Consider the following 26,925-nt stretch of genomic DNA (forward strand, 5'->3'; position numbering starts at 1 on the left):
CTCATCTAGGGCCTATTACCTGTCGATTTACGCAAAAATCATGGAAATCGGCCCGGTAGAACGCTCAAACGAACTATGACAAAAAGTATAAATTTACATTGTTTAAATGGGAGAATTCGCAACTTTACCACGTAATATAAAAAAACCTGAGCCATATTTTGAAAATCTGAAAAGAGTTGGCTTATCTAGAGACAATTGCTCGTCGATGGCCGCAAAAATCATGAAAATCGGCCCGGTAGAACGCTGGAACTAAGCGTTACCAGTTTCGCAAAATTAGGAGGTCTGGGAGCTTATAGTATAGAAAGATAGATGATTCCGAGGGAATCTTTTTTTCGCCCACCCTGTGTGACTAGTTTTCTGATGAGAAAATAAAATATGACGGGAAATCTACAACGTCCCAAACGGAATTGACCTTTCCTAATAAAACGACGTACGGTAAAAGCCTATTTTTCTCCGGCACACAATGCTCTCTCAAAGCAGAGCAGCGGGATAGACATAGCTATAGACAATAAAGACGAAAAGGATATGGAGGGCTTCTATTGATGGAAGCAGGTGGTTGCAATAGACAAAGGAGGTAGGTAATAGACTAACTAACGGCAACTCACGAGAGACCCTTCAGTTAGTCCATGATTTCCTCCCTTAGTCTATGAGGATCATCCAAATTAGAGTACCTATATTGAGAGAGTATGGCCACTGGACCCCGCATAGAGAGGCTTAGAACCCAAAAATGGTGGGGCTTTGTTTTGGTTTTTGTGGATGAGAGGGGGGTCATTGCCAACTTTTGACGGTTATCACCAACCGCACTTGCTGCCAACCTTACTACATCTAAGATAATTTTTCTCAAAAATTGCACAAGATTAGCCTTAAAAATATGTAAAAAAGTCGCAATAGTGCATTCGAGAAAATTTCTCGTTACGATAAGCAAAGAAAACTACATTTTGAGTCATTTTGCATTACATAAATTTATGGCGTCCGCCATTTTCGGGTCCTATGGGCTCCATTCAGCCTAAGATGGCTGAGCCAATCAGAGGTGGTAACAACAGTGGCCGTACTCTCCCAATATAGGTATTCTAATCCAAATTAACCAAGTGATCGCTCCATACTCATTAAGTTCTTTTTGTCTATCACTTTGTCTATACATTTCAACAATCAGCCCGCAGGATAAAATACCTGATTCGTAGCAGGTGGAGGAGTTGCGGGAGATCTGACAGCGCTCCATTTTCTTGTCGGGGGTGAAAACGGGGAGATATTCGTGTCCATCCATGTCGATCTGCGTTTTCATTTTGCCACCGCTCATCTGTCGCAGCGCCTTCGCCTTTTCCTGACTAGTTCCGTACAGCATGGATCCGTCCAATAGGTGCGTCGCCTGGTTCATCTACAACTTCCCGAAAAAAAAATGTCCCTCAGATCATTCAACTCTCACTCAGAAAAAAAAGTTACGGGCTATTTAGACAACCGTCCGTTCCGGGCTCAGAGAACTTCCGGGTACTGGAGCCGTAGCTTCAATTGCTCCGGATGCCGCGCCCGGAACTTTCGGCCTCTGAGCCTGGAGCGCGGACGGTCCCGTATACATGGCTTCCACGGCCGGAATTTTTTTTTTTTTTTAGTACACTCAGAATCTCCGATAAGTACAGATCATCGGTCATCATCTGGGACGCGACTCGCAATTTTTTACGACTTTGCTCGACTTTTAACTACTTTGCTAGACTTTTTAACGTAATTCCCTCTCTGACCAGTGACTTTTCAATATATTTCAATACTATTTCTAGTGTCTGACTCTAGTCTGGTACTTTTCAACAAAGTTTTTTAAATTGATAAGGCTCCATGAAATTTCTAAACTTCAAACATGTATTTCTCGAAGTAGCGAAAATTCACTTATGCGCCTCGTCGCCTCGTCCTCCAAGCCCCTTATCAGTAGCGTGGCGTGCTTTGCGATATATCGATTGATCTGCAATTTAAACATATGGAAAAGTATCAATAAACAGGGTGTTCGCAGCGAACACCTTAATAATCGATTATTTACCACAGCCTCAAATGGGGAAATATCGATAGATGGAAAGGCACGCCACGCCACTGCCCCTTATAATTATTTTCCTTCCAAGCCGCACCTGTTCTGCAGGTCCGAAGTGGCAGTCAGCCCGCATCGAGTTCAGAGAGCGGACGTAGTTCATGCACGTTTGGCCGTGTTTTGAGTAGAAAGGATCATCTTTGGGCACTGAGATCGGGATGCATGAGGAGTGAATGTGACGTGGAGACAGGGTTGCCCCGCTTTCTTGACAGCAGCTCACGGTTTTGTCCAGGTTCACTGTCGCAAAAACAACAACATTCATTTGAGAAAAAAAATCAATCGATCATTGGCGGATTCAGCAAATCGGCAACATTGTTTTTCTCCATTTAACCCATTATTCGTTCAAGGAAAAGCGAAGGAGAAAAAGTATAATAGAAAAAGGAAGAGGACAAAGAAGAAAAATAAATGAAAAAAATATGAAAGGAGGAAGAAGGGGAGAAAGGAAAGAGAGTACCCAGTAGGTCAGTTTCCTTTTTCTCCGTTTTCCCCCAACTTTTCCCTCTCTTTTTCTTTTTTCATCCACCACCTCCTTTCTTCTTTCATTCTTATTCCTCTTTTCCTTCTTTTTCTTTTTCTTTCATTCTTATTTCACTTTTCCTTCTTATTCCAATTTTCCCTCTTATTCCAATTTTCCTTCTTTTTCCTATTTCTCTTTTCCTTCTTCTCGGTCCCTTCTCCCCCCCCCCCCCCCCGATTCGGCAGGCCTGAAATACCTGAGTCTGTCAGACTAGAATTCAACGCTCAGCGCTATGCAAGCAGTGTATCGATTCTTGGAGTAGCCAGGTGCTCCGATAGGAATCGATTATTTAACATAGGCTCAAATGGAAGGAATCCGGTGTTGCCAAATGGAGATGTTGCATGTGTGAGGAATTTGCGATTTGATTATTGATTCTTATGTAAAAGTTCGCGAGGGTGCCCCTGGTTTTCTCTGAAATCAACTCCCAAGCTCAAAAAAAGCTCTCAAGTTGAGGCCCAAGGTAGGTCTTGGTGAGTTTTTGGACAACCTCCCTCTTTTTGTGCCGTAGTATCTTGATTTATTTTGCGAGGAAAGCTCGGTGCTCTTAAAGTATGACTGTCATATTTAATGTGTTGGAGCGCCCTCAATTTTGTATGATACTGTGCAACACTTCTGCTGCGAAATAGTTGCTTGAAGCGCCGCGGCGCGGCGGGCGAGGTCGTCCAGCGCGACACGCGCATTGACGCCTACAAACCTAACAGGGATACTTCACGCATAACGCAATGCGTGAAGTATCCCTGTTAGGTTTGTAGGCGCCAATGCCCGTTTCGTGCTGGCAGCACGCAGCGAGCTCAAAACAAGCTCTTAAGTTGAGACCAAAATGGAGGGGATATCCCACGCTATCCTAAGAGTCCACGTCTACATCAAGACAAACTCTCCATGCAAAGATAGGGAGCAAATACATTAGCAGTGATGCCGTGTTTTCAGTTTTTGAGTCCCCAAATAAAGTGGCAGCCCTGTCAATGTATTTGCTCCCTATCTGTGCATGGAGAGTTTGTCTTGATGTAGACGTGGACTCTCAGGGTAGCGTATGATATCCTTTCCATTTTGTCCTCAACTTGAGAGCTTTTTTTGAGCTGGAGAGCTGATTTCAGAGAAAACTAGTGGCACCCTAGCGAACTTTTACATAAGAATTACATAGGAACTTTTTCATCGAGCATGAAAACACGATTCTGTGACCAGCGCAGTGGATCCATTTTATGAGACTATATACTTACACATTTTGGAGACTCCAGTAAAGGCCAAATCGTGGGCAATGAACTGACCCCAATGGACAACAGCAAGAGTTCGCGTATAGTCCGGGCGGTCTTCATCATAGAAAAGCGATGTACTCAAAAGTCGAGCGCTTGGAAATTCTTGGCCCCTTGTCAACCCACGAGGAGTAAAAATGCCTAAAAAACACAGAGGGATAATATTAAAAGGAAATTGACAAAGTAAAACTATCGAGAATAACGAGAGGAAAAGAGGTCGATAAATACCTAAAAAATGTAGGGTTTTGAAATTTTCCATTTGTAAAATGTACTTTTTTTCGTCGAATTCCAATCATTATTCGAATTATCGACGGGGAATTTTAAAGACATATTTTCACGGAAAAAATTAAAATGCTAATTTAACAAGCAAATACATTGACAGGGCTGCCACTTTATTTGAGGACTCCAAAACTGAAAACACGGCATCACTGCTAATGCATTTGCTCTCTATCTTTGCATGGAGGGTTTGTCTTGATGTAGAGGTGGACTCTCAGGGTAGGTTGGGATATCCCTGGCCATTTTGGCCTCAACTTGAGAGCTTTTTTGGAGCTTGGGAGTTGATTTCAGAGAAAACCAGTGGGACCATCGTGTTTCTCGCAAACTTTGACATAAGAATCACAGTCAAATCGCAAATTCCTCACACATGCAACATCTCCATTGTAAGGCGTTTTTATTGAACTCGGTTCGAATTGCGTACCGTCATCATAATCCGCTGCGATGAGGCGTCTGTAAGCGGTGTTGGCGCGACCCCATCCGGGATGCATCCGGTGGTTGCAGGAGCCGTCGAAGCTGCGGTACTTGTACTGATCCGAGCAGAACAGGTTGGTGTACTGCGCCGAACACCTCCGACCCAAGGGCGTCGTGCTCAAAGACAGCTCGGCGATTTGACGGGCGCATTCTTCGGGGCCGATCTTGAGTCTGGTGAAAAAAAATTACGATCGTAACCTGAGTACAAACCTTTAAAATTTTTATTAGTAAGTGCCAAGAGGAGGGGAGAGAGACTTGGCGGGGCGTAACTCCCAAATACGATTCCCCAATATGACTCCCCAAGTCAATAGGAAAGGTCGGACAAAATCTGGAAACTTCAAGAGCTCATAACTTCGTTTATACAAAATTTTGAGGTTCTAAAACAAGGCCCATTGGTTTCCTTGTAAGATTTTCTTCTACAAGCACTTCTTAAAATTTAAATTGTGACGAAATAATCATCATAATTTACAGTTTTAGTCAACAATTTCAAGTCCAACCCCTCTGATTGACTCGAGCCACTATGCGCCGAGGAAACAAAAAACCGGGATGAAAAGTGGGAAGAAAAAGACGCTCCGACGACCCCCCCCCCCTCAATCTGCGTCCATGAATCCCCCGAAACAAAATCCTGGCTGAGTGTTTGAGAGGTATCCGGAGAGCAACTAAGGTTAAAATGAATTTTGAGAAACTCGCAAATTTTATCAAACCCGCTCTCGGGGAATGACCAAAATTTAAGTGAAAAGAAATATATTTTCGGTACAAATTGTTTAAGAAAAATGAACGGGCAGAAAAATTCAATTAATAAGTCTCATAAATATCTTGTCTACTGCAGTTTCTTAGGACTTAAAATGTGATTAAAAAATTGTTTAAAAGAATCATGAAGAAAAGTAATTTTTTTTGTTGAAGGTTTATTCAGGTAACCGTGGAAAATTTGAAGAACCCTATACTGCTTTTACTTTTTGATAAATCTCGAGGATTCATGGAAAAATTTATGAAAATGTATGACATTTCTTGAGTACAAAACTATTTGAACCATTCGAATTTTGGGGCCAGTAGAGGCCCTTTATATGCGTCCTTTCCTCTTTCCGTCTTTGGTTCACTTTTCTATCCGTGCGTTTGAGTCTCTGAAATGTACCTTGATAAGTGATAATGCCTGGCTTTTTTAATTCTTAGAACGAGAGCTTTATTAACACGTTGTATTCTTGTTGTCCTTGAATTTCGGCCACCATCATGTAGGTTTTAGGTTTTCGACTTTTTTTTTTATCTTCTACTTATTTCTCCGACTGAAAATGGCTCAACTCTGAGCCAAAATGTCTTGGTGTCTTGTTGTGTATTTTTAGCATTGTTTCCCATTTTTCCTCCCTGTTTTTTCGTGTCATTATTGTCACGGGCTGCTGTGTAAAAATTTGTATCCATAAGTGATTTCATGCCTGAGTCAAAAATAGTAGTGCCCGATACGCCTGTTGCACTGGTCATCAAATCGAGTTTTGAAAACTTGATTCTTGTAGATCAGCTAAAAATATTAAGATTCGTCCGAACAGCATTTTTTTTCGTCGCACAATGGTCTTGAAGAAAAAATAGTCAACAAAAATGTACCCAAAAACGGTTTGCAGGGGGTGAGTCTATGGCACGCGTGGACTTAAAATCTTAGCTGATCCTGATTTCGAGATATCGCACTTTGAAATTTTCATGACTATTGCATGCTTTCTACTAATATTGATTCCCTTTGATAATTCCCTTTAATTTTTCGTTCGATTCGTGTCTATCGAATACATACCCGATTGAAACATGCAGACCACCTATCATATGAACTCCTTTTTTCAACTGAACAGTTCGCCTTCCGCTGCGTCTGCAGCAATTGTTGTTACGAATATGTTGTGCGTGCTGATTTGAGTTAATTACATACTCGACTCTCTGAAGGCGTTTTATGTGCGCAAGTAGCGCAGTCCGTCGGAGAACGATCGAAGCATGGATTGAGCGATTCATTCAATCTCACTTCTGTTGTTCTCCGAAAGGGTGCTCTACTTTCGCACATTAAACGCCTTCAAAGAGTCAAATATGTAATGAGCAGAGATCAGCACGCATAACATACTCTCAACAACAATTGCTGCGATGGCAGCTGAAGGCGAATTGAAAACAACCGTATAACACACGTTGAAGAAAATTGTAGCTCTTCAATTGATATCGTCACCAATACTGCCGTGCTAAGGAAGAGCGGCGTATGAACCTTCAAGCGTTGTCATATTTCCTTCAATATAGAACGAATTTACTGGAAAAATCGTGAATATTTTTCTTCGAATTTTTTAGACAATTTTGTTCGCAATTTTATCTAAAACGTATGAAAAATTCAAGGAAACATACGCAAATTTCCATTACCAATACACTTTTTATCCGGAGCGTTTTGGCAACTTTCGATGCTCATTCGGCGACACTCCTTAGCACGGCAGAATAGAGAGTTGTGCTTTATGGCCTTTTTATGGGGGCTTTTCAAAAGACTTTTTGACATAAACTAAGTTTAAACGCGAAGGAAAATATACCGTCCCTTATCAGTGAATGCACAGAAAAAAAAGTGAAGTTGATTTAACATTCTGGATGTAAAAAAAGTATGTGCAAGAACTCGCAAAATGTTAAATTACCCGCTATGGCAGTCAATTTTACATCTTGACATTGCTAAAGTAAATGCTGTAGCATTAATTTAGCATTTTGTAAGTTCTCGCACACTTTTTTCACATCCAGAATGTTAAATCAGCTTCACTTTTTTTTTCAGTGTGCAAATGAGTATGTCAGGAGCCTACCTGAGGCAGTAAAAACACAATTTAAAAAGCGGGTAACAAGGCTAAAATTTCACATACACAAAACCAAAACGTTTCGGCTGAAAATTCAGGCATCCTCAGTTGGATAAATCAAAATAAAAATGGTTAAAAATCTAAAATAGTACACCTGATAAGTACCTTTCAATTGGAAAGGTACCTTTCAATTTGTGATTTCCAATTGAAAGGTACTTACCAGGTACTATTTTAGATTTTTAACCATTTTTATTTTGATTTATTCAACTGAGGATGGCTTGGAAACGTTTTGGTTTTGTGTATGTGAAATTTTAGCCTTGTTACCCGCATTTTAAATTTTTTTTTATTGTATATCTTGTCACGGGCTGCAGAGCATCTATTATCCCATCTCATCCCACCTATAATAGTTATCCCACCTATCCCACCTATAATAGTTACCCGACCTATGTCGTCAGTTCTTTCGTTCACGATAACTATCGTTAGATTTACGTTAGCCTACACAAATTTTGTAATTTTGTCCATTTTGGTCTTATAAAGAACTGTATAGATTTTTGTTTAAATCGCACTTACCGTTTACTTATAAACGGTAATTAACATAAGTGCCCTACTTACGCTGTTTTCCACTAATCTGTTTTTATGAAAGTTCCATTCCTTGGTTTCCTTGGTAACCTTTGTTTGCTATTAGCTGATGTTTTATTTCGATTTCTTTTTTTTTTTCATTTTTTCCCCTTTTTTTAAAATAAATCATTGCTAAGTTAGTTCTAATTTTTTTGCCAGCATTTATTCTACCCCCCCCCCCCCCAGCTCATTTTTCTGGCTCCATCATCCTCTCCCCTCAACTCATTTTTCTATCGATTTTATCATTTTTTTTTTTTTTTTTTTGCATGTCTTGCTCCCCTACCACCATTTTTTCGGGGTTATAGATATTTTAGCGGCCTCTAGACCCGTGACTCCAGTCACGGGCATTTGGCTAGTATTTCATACCTGAGGCAGTGTTTATTGGAGAAGTACTGGGAAGCCTTGGCGACGATGAGAGCGTCTTTGGCGAGGCCGAGGGCGCCTGTCTCGGGGAAGGAGTCGACGAACTGTCCCTGGGCGGGGGTGCCCTGTTGGACGTGGACGCCGGCGTTGGAGATGCTCGTCTCGTGTCGCTCCGACTTAGACACGAGCCCCTGCGCGTAGGAGATCGTCGCCGACAGCTCGTGCGAATCTATTACTGGAATGTGCCGCATGGAGCGCCGACTTCTGCTCTGCTCCAACCCGTGCCAGTCTTCTGAAAGTAAATGAAACAGTGAGAGAAAGTTCCTGATTTCAACAACGCAGTGAATGGACCTCTTGCACGGCACGGAGAGAAAAACTTCGTGGGTGGGACCCGAAGTTTAAGTCATATGTATCTCTGAAGTTTTCGGATCGAGCATCTGAACACTTTAGATCTAGCTGTCGAGGTTCGGATCACACATCTGAAACTTCAGTTCTTACATCTGAAGTACTTCGGTTTTCACATCCGAAAAACTTCGATTCTCACAGCTGAAGTACTTCAGATGTAAGAACTGAAGTTTCAGATGTGTGATCCGAACCTCGGCAGCTAGATCTAAAGTGTTCAGATGCTCAATCTGAAAACTTCAGAGATCCATATGACCTAAACTTCGGGTCCCACGCACGAGATTTTTTTCTCCGTGTGCAAACTTTAGTTAGGGCAAAAATAAGACTCTTCTAGAAAACCAGAGGTTGTACCTCATAGCCGCTATGCGGCCCTTCTTTAGTAGTCGCAGTGCACCGGGAAAAAAAATCGCTTGGATCTAGAATCCAGACTCTTAAGGTTATTTGATGGATGCCATATTTTGTGTCAGAACGACGTGCGATATATCACATCGATTGGCTCTATTTTTTCAGCTACTCGTTATTTTTCTCGAATTTTGAGATCGCAATCTTGTCGTCAGGAGACTAAAGAATTCACTTACCCATTTTAACAAACAAAGTTGTTTGCTACAACAAAAAGTTACATCATTACAAAGTACTTTAAACGGTTTTTTGCTCCTGTACGAACATTCATGTTGAAATTTGCAGCATGTCATAAAATACGGAATTTTTCAAATTTAAAATTTAATTATATGAAGAGCTTTTGAAGAGGAAGGAAAAATATTGATTAACTCGATATTTTTCCCAACTTCGTAAGTGGGATTTTTCCCAGGGACAAATCCCGCGAAACGGCCCGTGGAGACGATGCCTAAGAAATTTTCGTTTTTTTTTTTGTTTTTTTTTTTAGATTACCGCATCAATACGATATATCGACGGTGAAACTACCAAACCACGTATCTCGGTTGCGGTGTTTAAAAATCTACGCTCACATTTTATTTTTTTAAAGTAGACCAAATCAATATCATTCCTTGAAATTTTCACAGAATTTTCTCCGCACGAAGAGGAAAAATCACAGAAATTTTCAAGACTGGACGTTCAGTAGTTATTCATTTAAAAAATAAAGTATGACAGGAAGTCTGCGACGTCGCAAACCGAGATACGTGGTTTGGTAGTTTCACCGTCGATATGTGCTACGGCATAGGTGAACATTTCGTCAGAAGAGTCTTTCCAAAACTTCCGCACTGGGGTGCTACGCAATATTCAACATAGACGCCAACCCGCCAAACACAAGTGACTAGATGGGCTTTTATCAACCGGCAGATTTATACAATGGAGACGTTGCACGTGTTAGGAATTTGCGATTTGACTGATGATTCTTAAAAGTTCGCGAAAAACACGATGGTGCCACTGGTTTTCTCTGAAATCAACTCTCAAGCTCAAAACAAGCTCTCAAAGTGAGGCCAAAATGGAGGGGATATCCCACTCTACCCCGAGAGTCCACCGTCTACATCAAAACAAACTCTCCATGCAAAGATAGGAAGCAAATACATTAGCAGGGTTGCCGTGTTTTCAGTTTTGGAGTCCCCAAATAAAGTGGCAGCCCTGTCAATGTATTTGCTCCCTATCTGTGCATGGAGAGTTTGTTTTGATGTAGAGGTGGACTCTCAGGGTAGCGTGGGATATCCCCTCCATTTTGGCCTCAACTTGAGAGCTTTTTTTGAGCTTGGGAGATGATTTCAGAGAAAACCAGTGGCACCATCGTGTTTCTCGCGAACTTTTACTTAAGAATCAATCGTCAAATCGCAAATCCCTCACACACGCAACATCTCCATTTAGACAATTTTTGATCATTTTAGACAATTTTTTATCATTTTGGACGAAATCTAGTAACATGAGCTTCACTTACTCGAGTATGAGCTGATAAACTCTTGGATGGATTTCACTGGGTATACGACGCCGTTGCTTGCGTTTTCCAGGGCGGCAAGGATGACGGGTTGGGTCTCAAACTGAAGGGCCGTCCAGAAGATGAGACACACAACTAGGGAGCTGCACGCCATTTTGAGACCGCCTGGAAGCAAATTTTACATCGTTATCACCGTTACAATTACAAATACGGTTGAAACTAGTAGACAGTGTCCAACATTTAGCTCATAATGCCGCACAGTGGATCGAGTCAATCAGAGAGGTCGGACATGAAATTTTTGACTAAAACTGCAATTTTTTTTTTAATTCGTCACGAAAACTTTTGATCGAAAGATGTCAAGAGAGAAGTAACGTCTCATGAGTCTGAGGGATGGAAAAAGACCCCGATTTAGGCGCAGCGCACGCTTATATAGACTTGCTGACGTCACGGGTGGTGAGACAAAAATACTAATATATTCATTCGTTATATAATCAGGGGGATGTTGACCCAAATATTGATGTATATTTTCTCTGTTCACCCAAATTAATGATGGTATTTTCTTTTTTCAAAAATAAATAAAGCAATGACATGAAAGTAGTATAGTGCACATCGAACATTTTAGTTACATCTATTTGAATGAAAAAACGACAACTTAGGAGGCACATAGGTCACTTATGATGCGTATTCGGGCATATGTGTAGAGTAAAAATATCATACTTTACGCCGAAAAAGTGAAACTGAAAGTTAAATGCGTGAAAACCATGTATAATCCAACACTTGACACCAATAGGCAGAAGAAAACTTTTGATCCAAAGATGTTAAGAGAGAAGTAACGTCTCAAGAGTCTGAGAGATGGAAAAAGACCTCGATTTAGGCGCAGCGCACGCTTATATAGACTTGCTGACGTCACGGGTGGTGAGACACCAAGTCCACGCGTGATTGGACGACTATAATCTATGTAGTCATCAGATGAAAGTCTAGTAATAAAAATTAATGTAGATGGATCGAATGATTGGAAGTGAAGAGGATTTGAAATCGAAAAATGGAGTTTTATGAAATGAAAAATGAATATTGGAAAAACTTGAAAAGTGTTGACACTCAGGTTTTGATATATTACGAGTTTTTTATTTCTTTATTTATTAAATATATAGATGACTACAATAATGTATTAATCCTAATTGGACTGCACTTTGCAATTTGGAACTATAAATTCTGGCTTATCTGAAAAAACACTTATGTGCATAGGGAAACTAATGGCACATATGTTGTGTTTAAACCAGGCCTGAATTTATAGTTCCAAAAGGTACGGCAATTAAGACGCGGAATGCCGCCGCGGAATCTGACGCGGCGGACGACCCGAGCGAGCGAGGCGTCGAGTTTGTTTCCGCTCCGCCGTGCCCGGCAACTAAGCAGCGGAATCGCCTCCAAAATTCCGCCGCGTCCGTCGGCAGTCTCGTCATCAGTATCCGATGATAACTCACGAGTGTAGGTGTGTTGTGCCTTGCTACAATGAACATTCACCCCGTTTCAAAAGCTCTAATATTTTTTACGAGAATACCAGTCTTATCCCTTTGTAAAATTTCTAAAAGTATTTTTGAATGAGCAAAACAATTTTTAACGCACGTTGGCAAAAATTCCAACATACAGCAATAAAATGTTTACAAAAAGTTCAAGATAAGCTCCCTATCAATAGCTTCAAATTAACGAATAAAGCTTGAGCAGAGAGTTGCAACATTGCAAGCAAAGACACCCATTTTTTTACTTTCAGCCATGATGTTCAAAAAAAGATTGGTCGATCAGGTTTCTCTATAGATATATGGCAACGTATAAATAAATTGTTTAGATGCCAAAAAGCCATAAAATATAGTTATTCCGTTTTGTTTTCATAGATTTATTTCCTGGAAAAAAGGTGTCATGTTTCTTTTACCTATTTGTGTGGTATTATTTGCCAAATTACCTGGTACGAGGTAGGATTGCCATGCGTTAATATCGTGCTAAAATTTTTTTTCTTTTATGAATCCAATAAGTCACGATGGCCCGCAATTTTCCATTGGTTTCTCCACCGCGATCCACGTTTCGGCACATAGACATGAAGAATCATCGAAAACCTCGGCGGACGAGGCGGAATCTCCGAGGGATTCCGCTCCGATCTGTTCTCGACAGATCGGAGCGGCGTCGCTCCGCTCCTTAGTTGCCGCTCCCATTGAAACGCGTGTAACAGATTTCCCTTGCGTCCGCCGCGTACGATTCCACGGCGGCATTCCGCGTCTTAATTGCCGTACCTAAATGGACCACTAGACAAGGTACGAATTTCAGCATTCTGATACATGTTTCGTAACTAAAATTTCACGTAGAACGAGGTGCACACAACAAATTTATCGAAATCAACTCCTTACGAAGATATTCATTGATTCCTGATGCATGAATTGAAAGCACCCGCTTATGAAAACTCAATGCTCTACGTGATTTACATCGCTCGCTAAACGTTATCATGACAGTCTCTGCGATATTAAAATCTGGCAACCCCAATCTTTACGCTTTGGCTCAGCTATAGCAAATTACTTATAGTTTAAACAACAAATGGTGGGAAATGAATATTGCTCGATTGAGAAGCTTGCTGAAACCGTTGTAGTGCGCGATTCGACTCTCTTAGAGCTTTGAGTTTCTTGTGAGCGGGCAGTTCAAATTCCTCGTAACCAATGTGAAATAAAAACGTGAATACGAGGGCTGTCCCAAAAGAAACCGGACTTTTGTCATAGAAGGCGAACCGAGCATCGTAATGAAGTTTTCTTGGGCTTGTTTGAAAGCTGATAAGCTACTGGAGATGCTTGTTTTTACAGAATGCAAAAATTCGTCTAGATAAGGAAACTACACGCTTTGGAGTAAAGGAAAGTCAAAATCGAGTTGCAATTTGTGTCCTTATTTCAAGAAAAATTTAGATACAACTTTAAGAAAACCCAGGTTTTAAGTTAAAAACTTCGTTGCTCTCTTACTCAAATGCTTAAAAATAAGGAAATTAACATTTTAAGCAGCTTACCAAGTCATCACCTATCCCCTTCAAAATACTCGCCAGCTTTGTCGATGCATTTTTGCCACCGTTTCTTCAATTGGGAGAAACACTGTTAGAAATCCTCAGGTTCGAGGAGTTGTCCATCATGAATTTTTACCGAAAGGAGAAACTGTCAATGGCGAATATTACAATGGTGTTCTGAGACGATTACGCGAACATGTCCGCAGAAAAAGGCCCGAGCTTTGGAGAGAGAATTCCTGGTTTCTGCATCACGATGATGCACCTGCCCATGCCCATGCATCCCTCCAAATTCGCGAATTTTGTGCAAAGAATGCCACGAGTGTCCTCCCTCATCCCCCTTATTCACCTGACCTGGCTCCGTGTGATTTTTTCTTATTTCCACGACTTAAATCTACCTTGAAAGGTCGACTTTTTCAAACCATTCCGGAAATTCAAGAGAACACCCTGAAGGAATTGCGATTATTCAAACCTGAGGATTTCCAATAGTGTTTCTCCGAATCGAAGAAACGGTGGCAAAAATGCATCGACAAAGCTGGCGAGTATTTTGAAGGGGATAGGTGATGACTTGGTAAGCTGCTTAAAATGTTAATTTCCTTATTTTTAAGCATTTGAGTAAGAGAGCAACGAAGTTTTTAACTTAAAACCTGGGGTTCTTAAGTTGTATCTATATTCTTCATGAAATAAGGACACAAATCGCAACTCGATTTTGACTTTCCTTTACTCCAAAGCGTGTAGTTTCCTTATCAAGACGAATTTTTGCATTCTGTAAAAACAATCATCTCCAGTAGCTTATCAGCTTTCAAACAAGCCCAAGAAAACTTCATTACGATGCTCGGTTCGCCTTCTATGACAAAAGTCCGGTTTCTTTTGGGACAGCCCTCGTATCTCCGTTAGGAGTTGGTTTCAGTAATTTTCGTTGCGCGAATAGTGTTTTACGTGAAATTCTGGTTAAGAGGCATGTATCAGAATGCTTAAATTCGTACCTTGTCTAGTGGTCCATTGCAAAATGTAGTCCAATTGTTTTAACTTATGCTACTTACAATGATTTAATGGGTGCGCCGGAGGACCAACCCTGAAAATCCTTAACATCCTCAACCTTAATATCCGATTTTCGCCTAAAATCCGGCAACATAGCGCTCAATATACACACAAGATTTTTCGCGAGGTATTATGCATGTTGTGGCGCGCCGTGGGAAATCGCGGCTATTTCCGCTAACCGGTGCCCATGACCAGATCTTCACAGTGCGGCCAAGATCAGTGTGTCATGGTCAATTGGTGACCGGGCTCAGTGTAAACAAGTCCTGAAGTCAGCAATGATCCATGAATGAAAAATGCATGAAGCAAAGTGCGGCTGAAGCGGAACATGTTGTTTTAATTAGAATCGAAGCTTTCATCGCTCAATTGACTGCATGTTCGTAACGAGAGACCGATTTTCCTCAGCATAACTTGTAGGAGTCGTCGAGAAAATAGGTAACGTATGGGAAGGAGAGAGGGGGGGGGGGCGAGCTTGCATTACGGGTTGCGTTAGTGGAGAGCGGGGGTTAAAGTCCGCGTCCAGGAACCTTTCCATAAAAAGTGTATCATGACTTTTTGACTTACTCATAAAAAGGAAATGGACCATTAGTCAAGTTAGAAATTTAAGCATTCCGCTACATCGACGGTGTGAGTCAGCAATTACATAACTTGGTTTGCGACATCGTAGACTTCCTGTCATACTTTATTTTTCGAACGAAAAACTACCCAACGGCAATTCTTTAAGACTGCCGTGATTTTTCCTCGCTGTGCAGAGAAAATTCTGCAAAAATTTTAAAGGATGATGTCAATTTTTTCTCCTTTAAAAAATTAAAATAGAGGCGGAGATTTTTTTTTTTTTATACACCGCAAACGAGATATGTGATTGCGGACTTACGAATGATCGATTTTCGATATTTCTCTCTTGGAAGCAATGGTAAAGAATCGATTATTAAGGTGTCCGCTGCGAACACCCTGTTAATCGATCCTTTTCTGTAGGTGTGAATGACGGATCTATCGATATATCGCAAAGCACGCCACGCCACTGCTCTTAACCAAAATTTTGTTCGCGATCGGTAGGAGTTAGCTATGATAGAACGAATTTGAAGTTGGAGGTAAGCTAAATGCACCAAAAATTCAAAGCGATCTGGCTTACTCAATGGCAACGTCTGTATGCGATTATTCGTGCTGAGGGGGTGTCCGTGTTGCATACACAAGAAATGAAGGCGCTCTCGCTTACGTAATACGTCTGGATACGATGGACTAGCGGACTGTCAAAACTTTTCAATTGTTTTCCAATATTCATTTTTCATTTCATAAAAGTCTCTTTTTCGATCTCAAATCTTCTTTACTTCCAATCATTCGATCCATCCACATTAATTTTTATTACTAGACTTTCATCTGATGACTGCATAGATTATATTCGTCCATCACGCGTGGACTTGGTGTCTCACCACCCGTGACGTCAGGAAGTCTATATAAGCGTGCGCTGCGCCTAAATCGGGGTCTTTTTCCATCCCTCAGACTCATGAGACGTTACTTCTCTCTTGACATCTTTCGATCAAAAGTTTTCTCATGCCTTTTAGTGTCGATACTGTTATCAAAACTGCACTCGAATGCGATATTTTCTCTCTAAAAAAACCACGCCTTTATTACGTTGAATTCCTTTGTAAAAATTGGTAGGTGAGTGCTTTAGTCTCCCGACAACAGAATTGCGATCTCAAAATTCGAGAAAAATGACGAGTATCTGAAAAAATGGAACCAGTTGATGCGATATATCGCATGCCGTTCTGACACAAAATATGGCGTCCATCGAATCACCTTAACTAACAAATCAGGAAAAATACATTTGTCTCCCTTGAAAAATTGGCGTGGGTTATCACGGAAAATGCAGGGTTGAAACTTTGATTTTTCGGTGAGCGGGCAGTTTGAATCGAGGTGTGCTGTAAACGCCAATTTTCCACTAATTATATAGTTGAATTTGAAAATGTTTGATGCGCTAGCCATTTTCTGCGTGGAATTACGATGAGGAAAAATATATTTTTGGTGCTTAATTCGCTAGAGTACCTGATACCGGAGAGTATTGCCATCTCAATCCTTTTACTACAGAAAAAGTGTGCCGCTCTCTGATTGGTCAGCAGCTATCATGGACCCGAGTCGTTCAAACTGACGGAACAGAGGCCAACGTTTGACCAAAAGAATGAACCGAAAAAGCATCAAATGATGCTCTTCGGGTCGGCACACCGGTGACACTACAAAGATGGCGGAACCTTTTTTGCGCGGCAAATTCAAATTAAGCGCGGTATTTCTAATTATTTTCAAATGCGTGACTCCGGTTTCTCTGACGAGGAAACGCTTTGCGTGGTAAATTTGTTCCTAATTTCACCTCAAGTGTAAGACAGCCCTTCAATTTTGGTTCTACGATCAACCCTCTTGATATTTTTTCCTTTTAAACTGACTTTTCTTTCACTTCTTTTTAAACCAATTACTTGTGTTGGCAGCAGTCGTCCCCGTCGCGTCGGAGGCGGAAAGCGCGGATACAGGGTGTTCCAAATGACCGACCTGCACGGCTCATCGATGCTTTGTTCGAATGGGGGCGGCAGTGTGTGATCGGGGAATTCCCGATTTGCACGGTTGGCATCAGTCGGCACTGATCGAGAAACTAAGCGATGATACAGCGTGTTCCGTAAAACTGATCTAGAAGATCCTTGGATGTTTGCTGCCAAGAGAGGCACGCTTTAGTTACAGTGACTTCTCAATTTGCGCGGTTGGCAGCAGTCATTCGGAATAAAGGAGAGTGTGTAGATACAGAGTGTTCCTAAAGGTGATCTCGATTTTCCAGGGATCCTTGTTGCCCAGGAGCTCACTATGAACTCGCTGAAGTCTCGATTTTCATGGTTGGCAGCAGTCGTCCCGAAAAAAGGAGAGTGCGTAGATACAGCGTGTTCCTAAAAGTGATCCCAATCTTCCACGGATCCTTGTTGCTAAGGAGCCCAGTGCCAGTATCAACTTGGTGAATTTTCAATTTTCACGGTTGGCAGCAGTCGTCCCCGTCGCGTCGGAGGCGGAAAGCGCGGATACAGGGTGTTCCAAATGACCGACCTGCACGGCTCATCGATGCTTTGTTCGAATGGGGGCGGCAGTTTGTGATCGGGGAATTCCCGATTTGCACGGTTGGCATCAGTCGGCACTTAACGAGAAAGGAAGCGATGATACAGCGTGTTCCGTAAAACTGATCTAGAAGATCCTTGGATGCTTGCTGCCAAGAGAGGCACGCTTTAGTTACAGTGTCTTCTCAATTTGCGCGGTTGGCAGCAGTCGTCCCCGTCGCGTCGGAGGCGGAAAGTGCGGATACAGGGTGTTCCAAATGACCGACCTGCACGGCTCATCGATGCTTTGTTCGAATGGGGGCGGCAGTTGGTGATCGGGGAATTCCCGATTTGCACGGTTGGCATCAGCCGGCACTTAACGAGAAAGGAAGCGATGATACAGCGTGTTCCGTAAAACTGATCTAGAAGATCCTTGGATGCTTGCTGCCAAGAGAGGCACGCTTTAGTTACAGTGACTTCTCAATTTGCGCGGTTGGCAGCAGTCGTCCCCGTCGCGTCGGAGGCGGAAAGCGCGGATACAGGGTGTTCCAAATGACCGACCTGCACGGCTCATCGATGCTTTGTTCGAATGGGGGCGGCAGTTTGTGATCGGGGAATTCCCGATTTGCACGGTTGGCATCAGTCGGCACTGATCGAGAAAGGAAGCGATGATACAGCGTGTTCCGTAAAACTGATCTAGAAGATCCTTGGATGCTTGCTGCCAAGAGAGGCACGCTTTAGTTACAGTGACTTCTCAATTTGCGCGGTTGGCAGCAGTCATTCGGAATAAAGGAGAGTGTGTAGATACAGAGTGTTCCTAAAGGTGATCTCGATTTTCCAGGGATCCTTGTTGCCCAGGAGCCCACTATGAACTCGGTGAAGTCTCGATTTTCATGGTTGGCAGCAGTCGTCCCGAAAAAAGGAGAGTGCGTAGATACAGCGTGTTCCTAAAAGTGATCCCAATCTTCCACGGATCCTTGTTGCTAAGGAGCCCAGTGCCAGTATCAACTTGGTGAATTTTCAATTTTCACGGTTGGCAGCAGTCGTCCCCGTCGCGTCGGAGGCGGAAAGCGCGGATACAGGGTGTTCCAAATGACCGACCTGCACGGCTCATCGATGCTTTGTTCGAATGGGGGCGGCAGTTTGTGATCGGGGAATTCCCGATTTGCACGGTTGGCATCAGTCGGCACTGATCGAGAAAGGAAGCGATGATACAGCGTGTTCCGTAAAACTGATCTAGAAGATCCTTGGATGCTTGCTGCCAAGAGAGGCACGCTTTAGTTACAGTGACTTCTCAATTTGCGCGGTTGGCAGCAGTCATTCGGAATAAAGGAGAGTGTGTAGATACAGAGTGTTCCTAAAGGTGATCTCGATTTTCCAGGGATCCTTGTTGCCCAGGAGCCCACTATGAACTCGGTGAAGTCTCGATTTTCATGGTTGGCAGCAGTCGTCCCGAAAAAAGGAGAGTGCGTAGATACAGCGTGTTCCTAAAAGTGATCCCAATCTTCCACGGATCCTTGTTGCTAAGGAGCCCAGTGCCAGTATCAACTTGGTGAATTTTCAATTTTCACGGTTGGCAGCAGTCGTCCCCGTCGCGTCGGAGGCGGAAAGCGCGGATACAGGGTGTTCCAAATGACCGACCTGCACGGCTCATCGATGCTTTGTTCGAATGGGGGCGGCAGTTTGTGATCGGGGAATTCCCGATTTGCACGGTTGGCATCAGTCGGCACTGATCGAGAAAGGAAGCGATGATACAGCGTGTTCCGTAAAACTGATCTAGAAGATCCTTGGATGCTTGCTGCCAAGAGAGGCACGCTTTAGTTACAGTGACTTCTCAATTTGCGCGGTTGGCAGCAGTCATTCGGAATAAAGGAGAGTGTGTAGATACAGAGTGTTCCTAAAGGTGATCTCGATTTTCCAGGGATCCTTGTTGCCCAGGAGCCCACTATGAACTCGGTGAAGTCTCGATTTTCATGGTTGGCAGCAGTCGTCCCGAAAAAAGGAGAGTGCGTAGATACAGCGTGTTCCTAAAAGTGATCCCAATCTTCCACGGATCCTTGTTGCTAAGGAGCCCAGTGCCAGTATCAACTTGGTGAATTTTCAATTTTCACGGTTGGCAGCAGTCGTCCCCGTCGCGTCGGAGGCGGAAAGCGCGGATACAGGGTGTTCCAAATGACCGACCTGCACGGCTCATCGATGCTTTGTTCGAATGGGGGCGGCAGTTTGTGATCGGGGAATTCCCGATTTGCACGGTTGGCATCAGTCGGCACTGATCGAGAAAGGAAGCGATGATACAGCGTGTTCCGTAAAACTGATCTAGAAGATCCTTGGATGCTTGCTGCCAAGAGAGGCACGCTTTAGTTACAGTGACTTCTCAATTTGCGCGGTTGGCAGCAGTCATTCGGAATAAAGGAGAGTGTGTAGATACAGAGTGTTCCTAAAGGTGATCTCGATTTTCCAGGGATCCTTGTTGCCCAGGAGCCCACTATGAACTCGGTGAAGTCTCGATTTTCATGGTTGGCAGCAGTCGTCCCGAAAAAAGGAGAGTGCGTAGATACAGCGTGTTCCTAAAAGTGATCCCAATCTTCCACGGATCCTTGTTGCTAAGGAGCCCAGTGCCAGTATCAACTTGGTGAATTTTCAATTTTCACGGTTGGCAGCAGTCGTCCCCGTCGCGTCGGAGGCGGAAAGCGCGGATACAGGGTGTTCCAAATGACCGACCTGCACGGCTCATCGATGCTTTGTTCGAATGGGGGCGGCAGTTTGTGATCGGGGAATTCCCGATTTGCACGGTTGGCATCAGTCGGCACTGATCGAGAAAGGAAGCGATGATACAGCGTGTTCCGTAAAACTGATCTAGAAGATCCTTGGATGCTTGCTGCCAAGAGAGGCACGCTTTAGTTACAGTGACTTCTCAATTTGCGCGGTTGGCAGCAGTCATTCGGAATAAAGGAGAGTGTGTAGATACAGAGTGTTCCTAAAGGTGATCTCGATTTTCCAGGGATCCTTGTTGCCCAGGAGCTCACTATGAACTCGGTGAAGTCTCGATTTTCATGGTTGGCAGCAGTCGTCCCGAAAAAAGGAGAGTGCGTAGATACAGCGTGTTCCTAAAAGTGATCCCAATCTTCCACGGATCCTTGTTGCTAAGGAGCCCAGTGCCAGTATCAACTTGGTGAATTTTCAATTTTCACGGTTGGCAGCAGTCGTCCCCGTCGCGTCGGAGGCGGAAAGCGCGGATACAGGGTGTTCCAAATGACCGACCTGCACGGCTCATCGATGCTTTGTTCGAATGGGGGCGGCAGTGTGTGATCGGGGAATTCCCGATTTGCACGGTTGGCATCAGTCGGCACTGATCGAGAAAGGAAGCGATGATACAGCGTGTTCCGTAAAACTGATCTAGAAGATCCTTGGATGCTTGCTGCCAAGAGAGGCACGCTTTAGTTACAGTGACTTCTCAATTTGCGCGGTTGGCAGCAGTCATTCGGAATACAGGAGGCACGGTTGGCATCAGTCGGCACTGATCGAGAAACTAAGCGATGATACAGCGTGTTCCGTAAAACTGATCTAGAAGATCCTTGGATGTTTGCTGCCAGGAGAGGCACGCTTTAGTTACAGTGACTTCTCAATTTGCGCGGTTGGCAGCAGTCGTCCCCGTCGCGTCGGAGGCGGAAAGTGCGGGTACAGGGTGTTCCAAATTACCGACCTGCACGGCTCATCGATGCTTTGTTTGAATGGGGGCGGCAGTTTGTGATCGAGGAATTCCCGATTTGCACGGTTGGCATCAGTCGGCGCTGATCGAGAAACTAAGCGATGATACAGCATGTTCCGTAAAACTGATCTAGAAGATCCTTGGATGCTTGCTGCCATGAGAGGCACGCTTTAGTTACAGTGACTTCTCTATTTGCGCGGTTGGCAGCAGTCATTCGGAATAATGGAGAGAGTGTACATACAGAGTGTTCATAAAGGTGATCTCGATTTTCCAGGGATCCTCGTTGCCCAGGAGCTCACTATGAACTCGGTGAAGTCTCGATTTTCATGGTTGGCAGCAGTCGTCCCGAAAAGAGGAGAGTGCGTAGATACAGCGTGTTCCTAAAAGTGATCCCAATCTTCCACGGATACTTGTTGCGAAGGAGCCCAGTGACAGTATCAACTTGGTGAATATTCAATTTTCACGAATGGCAGCAGTCGTCCCCGTCGCGTCGGAGGCGGAATGCGCGGATACAGGGTGTTCCAAATGACCGACCTGCACGGCTCATCGATGCTTTGTTCGAATGGGGGGCGGCAGTGTGTGATCGGGGAATTCCCGATTTGCACGGTTGGCATCAGTAGGCACTGATCGAGAAACTAAGGGATGATACAGCGTGTTCCGTAAAACTGATCTAGAAGATCCTTGGATGCTTGCTGCCAAGAGAGGCACGCTTTAGTTACAGTGACTTCTCAATTTGCGCGGTTGGCAGCAGTCATTCGGAATACAGGAGAGTGTGTAGATACAGAGTGTTCCTAAAGGTGATCTCGATTTTCCAGAGATCCTCGTTTTCCAGGAGCTCACTATGAACTCGGTGAAGTGTCGATTTTCATGGTTGGCAGCAGTCGTCCCGAAAAAAGGAGAGTGCGTAGATACAGCGTGTTCCTAAAAGTGATCCCAATCTTCCACGGATCCTTGCTGCTAAGGAGCCAAGTGCCAGTATGAACTTGGTGAATTTTCAATTTTCACGGTTGGCAGCAGTCGTCCCCGTCGCGTCGGAGGCGGAAAGCGCGGTTACAGGGTGTTCCAAATGACCGACCTGCACGGCTCATCGATGCTTTGTTCGAATGGGGACGGCAGTTGGTGATCGGGGAATTCCCGATTTGCACGGTTGGCATCAGCCGGCACTTAACGAGAAAGGAAGCAATGAAACAGCGTGTTCCGTAAAACTGATCTAGAAGATCCTTGGATGCTTGCTGGCAAGAGAGGCACGCTTTAGTTACAGTGTCTTCTCTATTTGCGCGGTTGGCAGCAGTCATTCGGAATAATGGAGAGAGTGTACATACAGAGTGTTCATAAAGGTGATCTCGATTTTCCAGGGATCCTCGTTGCCCAGGAGCTCACTATGAACTCGGTGAATTCTCGATTTTCATGGTCGGCAGCAGTTGTCCCGAAAAAAGGAGAGTGCGTAGATACAGCGTGTTTTTAAAAGTGATCCCAATCTTCCATGGATTCTTGTTGCTAAGGAGCCCAGTGCCAGTATCAACATGGTGAATTTTCAATTTTCACGGTTGGCAGCAGTCGTCCCCGTCGCGTCGGAGGCGGAAAGCGCGGATACAGGTTGTTCCAAATGACCGACCTGCACGGCTCATCGATGCTTTGTTCGAATTGGGGCGGCAGTTTGTGATCGGGGAATTCCCGATTTGCACGGTTGGCATCAGTCGGCACTGATCGAGAAACTAAGCGATGATACAGCGTGTTCCGTAAAACTGATCTAGAAGATCCTTGGATGTTTGCTGCCAAGAGAGGCACGCTTTAGTTACAGTGACTTCTCAATTTGCGCGGTTGGCAGCAGTCATTCGGAATAATGGAGAGAGTGTACATACAGAGTGTTCCTAAAGGTGATCTCGATTTTCCAGGGATCCTTGTTGCCCAGGAGCTCACTATGAACTCGCTGAAGTCTTGATTTTCATGGTTGGCAGCAGTCGTCCCGAAAAGAGGAGAGTGCGTAGATACAGCGTGTTCCTAAAAGTGATCCCAATCTTCCAAGGATACTTGTTGCGAAGGAGCCCAGTGACAGTATCAACTTGGTGAATATTCAATTTTCACGAATGGCAGCAGTCGTCCCCGTCGCGTCGGAGGCGGAATGCGCGGATACAGGGTGTTCCAAATGACCGACCTGCACGGCTCATCGATGCTTTGTTCGAATGGGGGCGGCAGTGTGTGATCGGGGAATTCCCGATTTGCACGGTTGGCATCAGTCGGCACTGATCGAGAAACTAAGGAATGATACAGCGTGTTCCGTAAAACTGATCTAGAAGATCCTTGGATGCTTGCTGCCAAGAGAGGCACGCTTTAGTTACAGTGACTTCTCAATTTGCGCGGTTGGCAGCAGTCATTCGGAATAAAGGAGAGTGTGTAGATACAGAGTATTCCTAAAGGTGATCTCGATTTTCCAGGGATCCTTGTTGCCCAGGAGCTCACTATGAACTCGGTGATGTCTCGATTTTCATGGTTGGCAGCAGTCGTCCCGAAAAAAGGAGAGTGCGTAGATACAGCGTGTTCCTAAAAGTGATCCCAATCTTCCACGGATCCTTGTTGCTAAGGAGCCCAGTGCCAGTATAACATGGTGAATTTTCAATTTTCACGGTTGGAAGCAGTCGTCCCCGTCGCGTCGGAGGCGGAAAGCGCGGATACAGGGTGTTCCAAATGACCGACCTGCACAGCTCATCGATGCTTTGTTCGAATGGGGGCGGCAGTGTGTGATCGGGGAATTCCCGATTTGCACGGTTGCCATCAGTCGGCACTGATCGAGAAACTAAGCGATGATACAGCTTGTCCCGTAAAACTGATCTAGAAGATCCTTGGATGCTTGCTGCCAAGAGAGGCACGCTTTAGTTACAGTGTCTTCTCAATTTGCGCGGTTGGCAGCAGTCGTCCCCGTCGCGTCGGAGGCGGAAAGTGCGGATACAGGGTGTTCCAAATGACCGACCTGCACGGCTCATCGATGCTTCGTTCGAATGGGGGCGGTAGTTTGTTATCGGGGCATTCCCGATTTGCACGGTTGGCATCAGTTGGCACTGATCGAGTAACTAAGCGATGATACAGCGTGTTCCGTAAAACTGATCTTGAAGATCCTTGGATGTTTGCTGCCAAGAGAGGCACGCTTTAGTTACAGTGACTTCTCAATTTGCGCGGTTGGCAGCAGTCAATCGGAATAAAGGAGGGTGTGTAGATACATAGTGTTCCTAAAGGTGATCTCGATTTTCCAGGGATCCTTCTTGCCCAGGAGCTTACTATGAACTCGGTGAAGTCTCGATTTTCATGGTTGGCAGCAGTCGTCCCGAAAAAAGGAGAGTGCGTAGATACAGCGTGTTTTTAAAAGTGATCCCAATCTTCCATGGATTCTTGTTGGTAAGGAGCCCAGTGCCAGTATCAACATGGTGAATTTTCAATTTTCACGGTTGGCAGCAGTCGTCCCCGTCGCGTCGGAGGCGGAAAGCGCGGATACAGGGTGTTCCAAATGACCGACCTGCACGGCTCATCGATGCTTTGTTCGAATGGGGGCGGTAGTGTGTGATCGGGGAATTCCCGATTTGCACGGTTGGCATCAGTCGGCCTGAAAAGAGGAGAGTGCGTGGATACAGCGTGTTCCTAAAAGTGATCCCAATCTTCCACGGATCCTTGTTGTTAAGGAGCCCAGTGCCAGTATCAACATGGTAAATTTTCAATTTTCACGGTTGGAAGCAGTCGTCCCCGTCGCGTCGAGGCGGAAAGCGCGGATACAGGGTGTTCCAAATGACCGACCTGCACGGCTCATCGATGCTTTGTTCGAATGGGGGCGGCAGTGTGTGATCGGGGAATTCCCGATTTGCACGGTTGGCATCAGTCGGCACTGATCGAGAAACTAAGGGATGATACAGCGTGTTCCGTAAAACTGATCTAGAAGATCCTTGGAAGCTTGCTGCCAAGAGAGGCACGCTTTAGTTACAGTGTCTTCTCAATTTGCGCGGTTGGCAGCAGTCGTCCCCGTCGCGTCGGAGGCGGAATGCGCGGATACAGGGTGTTCCAAATGACCGACCTGCACGGCTCATCGATGCTTTGTTCGAATGGGGGCGGCAATTTGTGATCGAGGAATTCCCGATTTGCACGGTTGGCATCAGTCGGCACAGATCGAGAAACTAAGGGATGATACAGCTTGTTCCGTAAAACTGATCTAGAAGATCCTTGGATGCTTGCTGCCAAGAGAGGCACGCTTTAGTTACAGTGTACTTCTCAATTTGCGCGGTTGGGAGCAGTCATTCGGAATAAAGGAGAGTCCTATACAGAGTGTTCCTAAAGGTGATCTCGATTTTCCAGGGATCCTTGTTGCCCAGGAGCTCACTATGAACTCGGTGAAGTGTCGATTTTCATGGTTGGCAGCAGTCGTCCCGAAAAAAGGAGAGTGCGTAGATACAGCGTGTTCCTAAAAGTGATCCCAATCTTCCACGGATCCTTGCTGCTAAGGAGCCCAGTGCCAGTATCAACATGGTGAATTTTCAATTTTCACGGTTGGCAGCAGTCGTCCCCGTCGCGTCGGAGGCGGAAAGCGCGGATACAGGGTGTTCCAAATGACCGACCTGCACGGCTCATCGATGCTTTGTTCGAATGGGGGCGGCAGTTTGTGATCGGGAATTCCCGATTTGCACGGTTGGCATCAGCCGGCACTTAACGAGAAAGGAAGCGATGATACAGCGTGTTCCGTAAAACTGATCTAGAAGATCCTTGGATGCTTGCTGGCAAGAGAGGCACGCTTTAGTTACAGTGTCTTCTCTATTTGCGCGGTTGGCAGCAGTCGTCCCGTCGCGTCGGAGGCGGAAAGTGCGGATACAGGGTGTTCCAAATGACCGACCTGCAAGGCTCATCGATGCTTTGTTCGAATGGGGGCGGCAGTTTGTGATCGGGGAATTCCCGATTTACACGGTTGGCATGAGTCGGCACTGATCGAGAAACTAAGCGATGATACAGCGTGTTCCGTAAAACTGATCTAGAAGATCCTTGGATGTTTGCTGCCAAGAGAGGCACGCTTTAGTTACAGTGACTTCTCAATTTGCGCGGTTGGCAGCAGTCATTCGGAATACAGGAGAGTGTGTAGATACAGAGTGTTCCTAAAGATGATCTCGATTTTCCAGAGATCCTTTTTGCCCAGGAGATCACTATGATCTCGGTGAAGTCTCGATTTGCACGGTTGGCATCAGTCGGCCTGAAAAGAGGAGAGTGCGTGGATACAGCGTGTTCCTAAAAGTGATCCCAATCTTCCACGGATCCTTGTTGCTAAGGAGCCCAGTGCCAGTATCAACATGGTAAATTTTCAATTTTCACGGTTGGAAGCAGTCGTCCCCGTCGCGTCGAGGCGGAAAGCGCGGATACAGGGTGTTCCAAATGACCGACCTGCACGGCTCATCGATGCTTTGTTCGAATGGGGGCGGCAGTGTGTGATCGG

At 44.6% G+C, this 26,925-nt stretch overlaps 2 protein-coding genes across 2 annotated transcripts in view; both read right to left on the minus strand.

Moving 5' to 3' along the window:
* Window positions 1–26,925, minus strand: part of Syt14 (Synaptotagmin 14) — a 101,734-nt gene that overhangs the window by 24,042 nt on the left and 50,767 nt on the right. The window lies entirely within an intron of this gene.
* LOC140225411 (peroxidase-like) lies at window positions 1,171–10,792 on the minus strand (the record flags this gene model as incomplete). The annotated part of the gene is given in 6 exon segments (XM_072304258.1): window positions 1,171–1,375; window positions 2,109–2,305; window positions 3,803–3,976; window positions 4,533–4,753; window positions 8,350–8,638; window positions 10,631–10,792. Coding segments are annotated over 6 exon segments (1,237 nt in total), but the record flags the coding sequence as incomplete, so codon positions are not given.

The sequence above is a fragment of the Bemisia tabaci genome, chromosome 9 (assembly GCF_918797505.1).
Source record: "Bemisia tabaci chromosome 9, PGI_BMITA_v3".
NCBI classification, from domain to species: Eukaryota; Metazoa; Arthropoda; class Insecta; order Hemiptera; family Aleyrodidae; genus Bemisia; species Bemisia tabaci.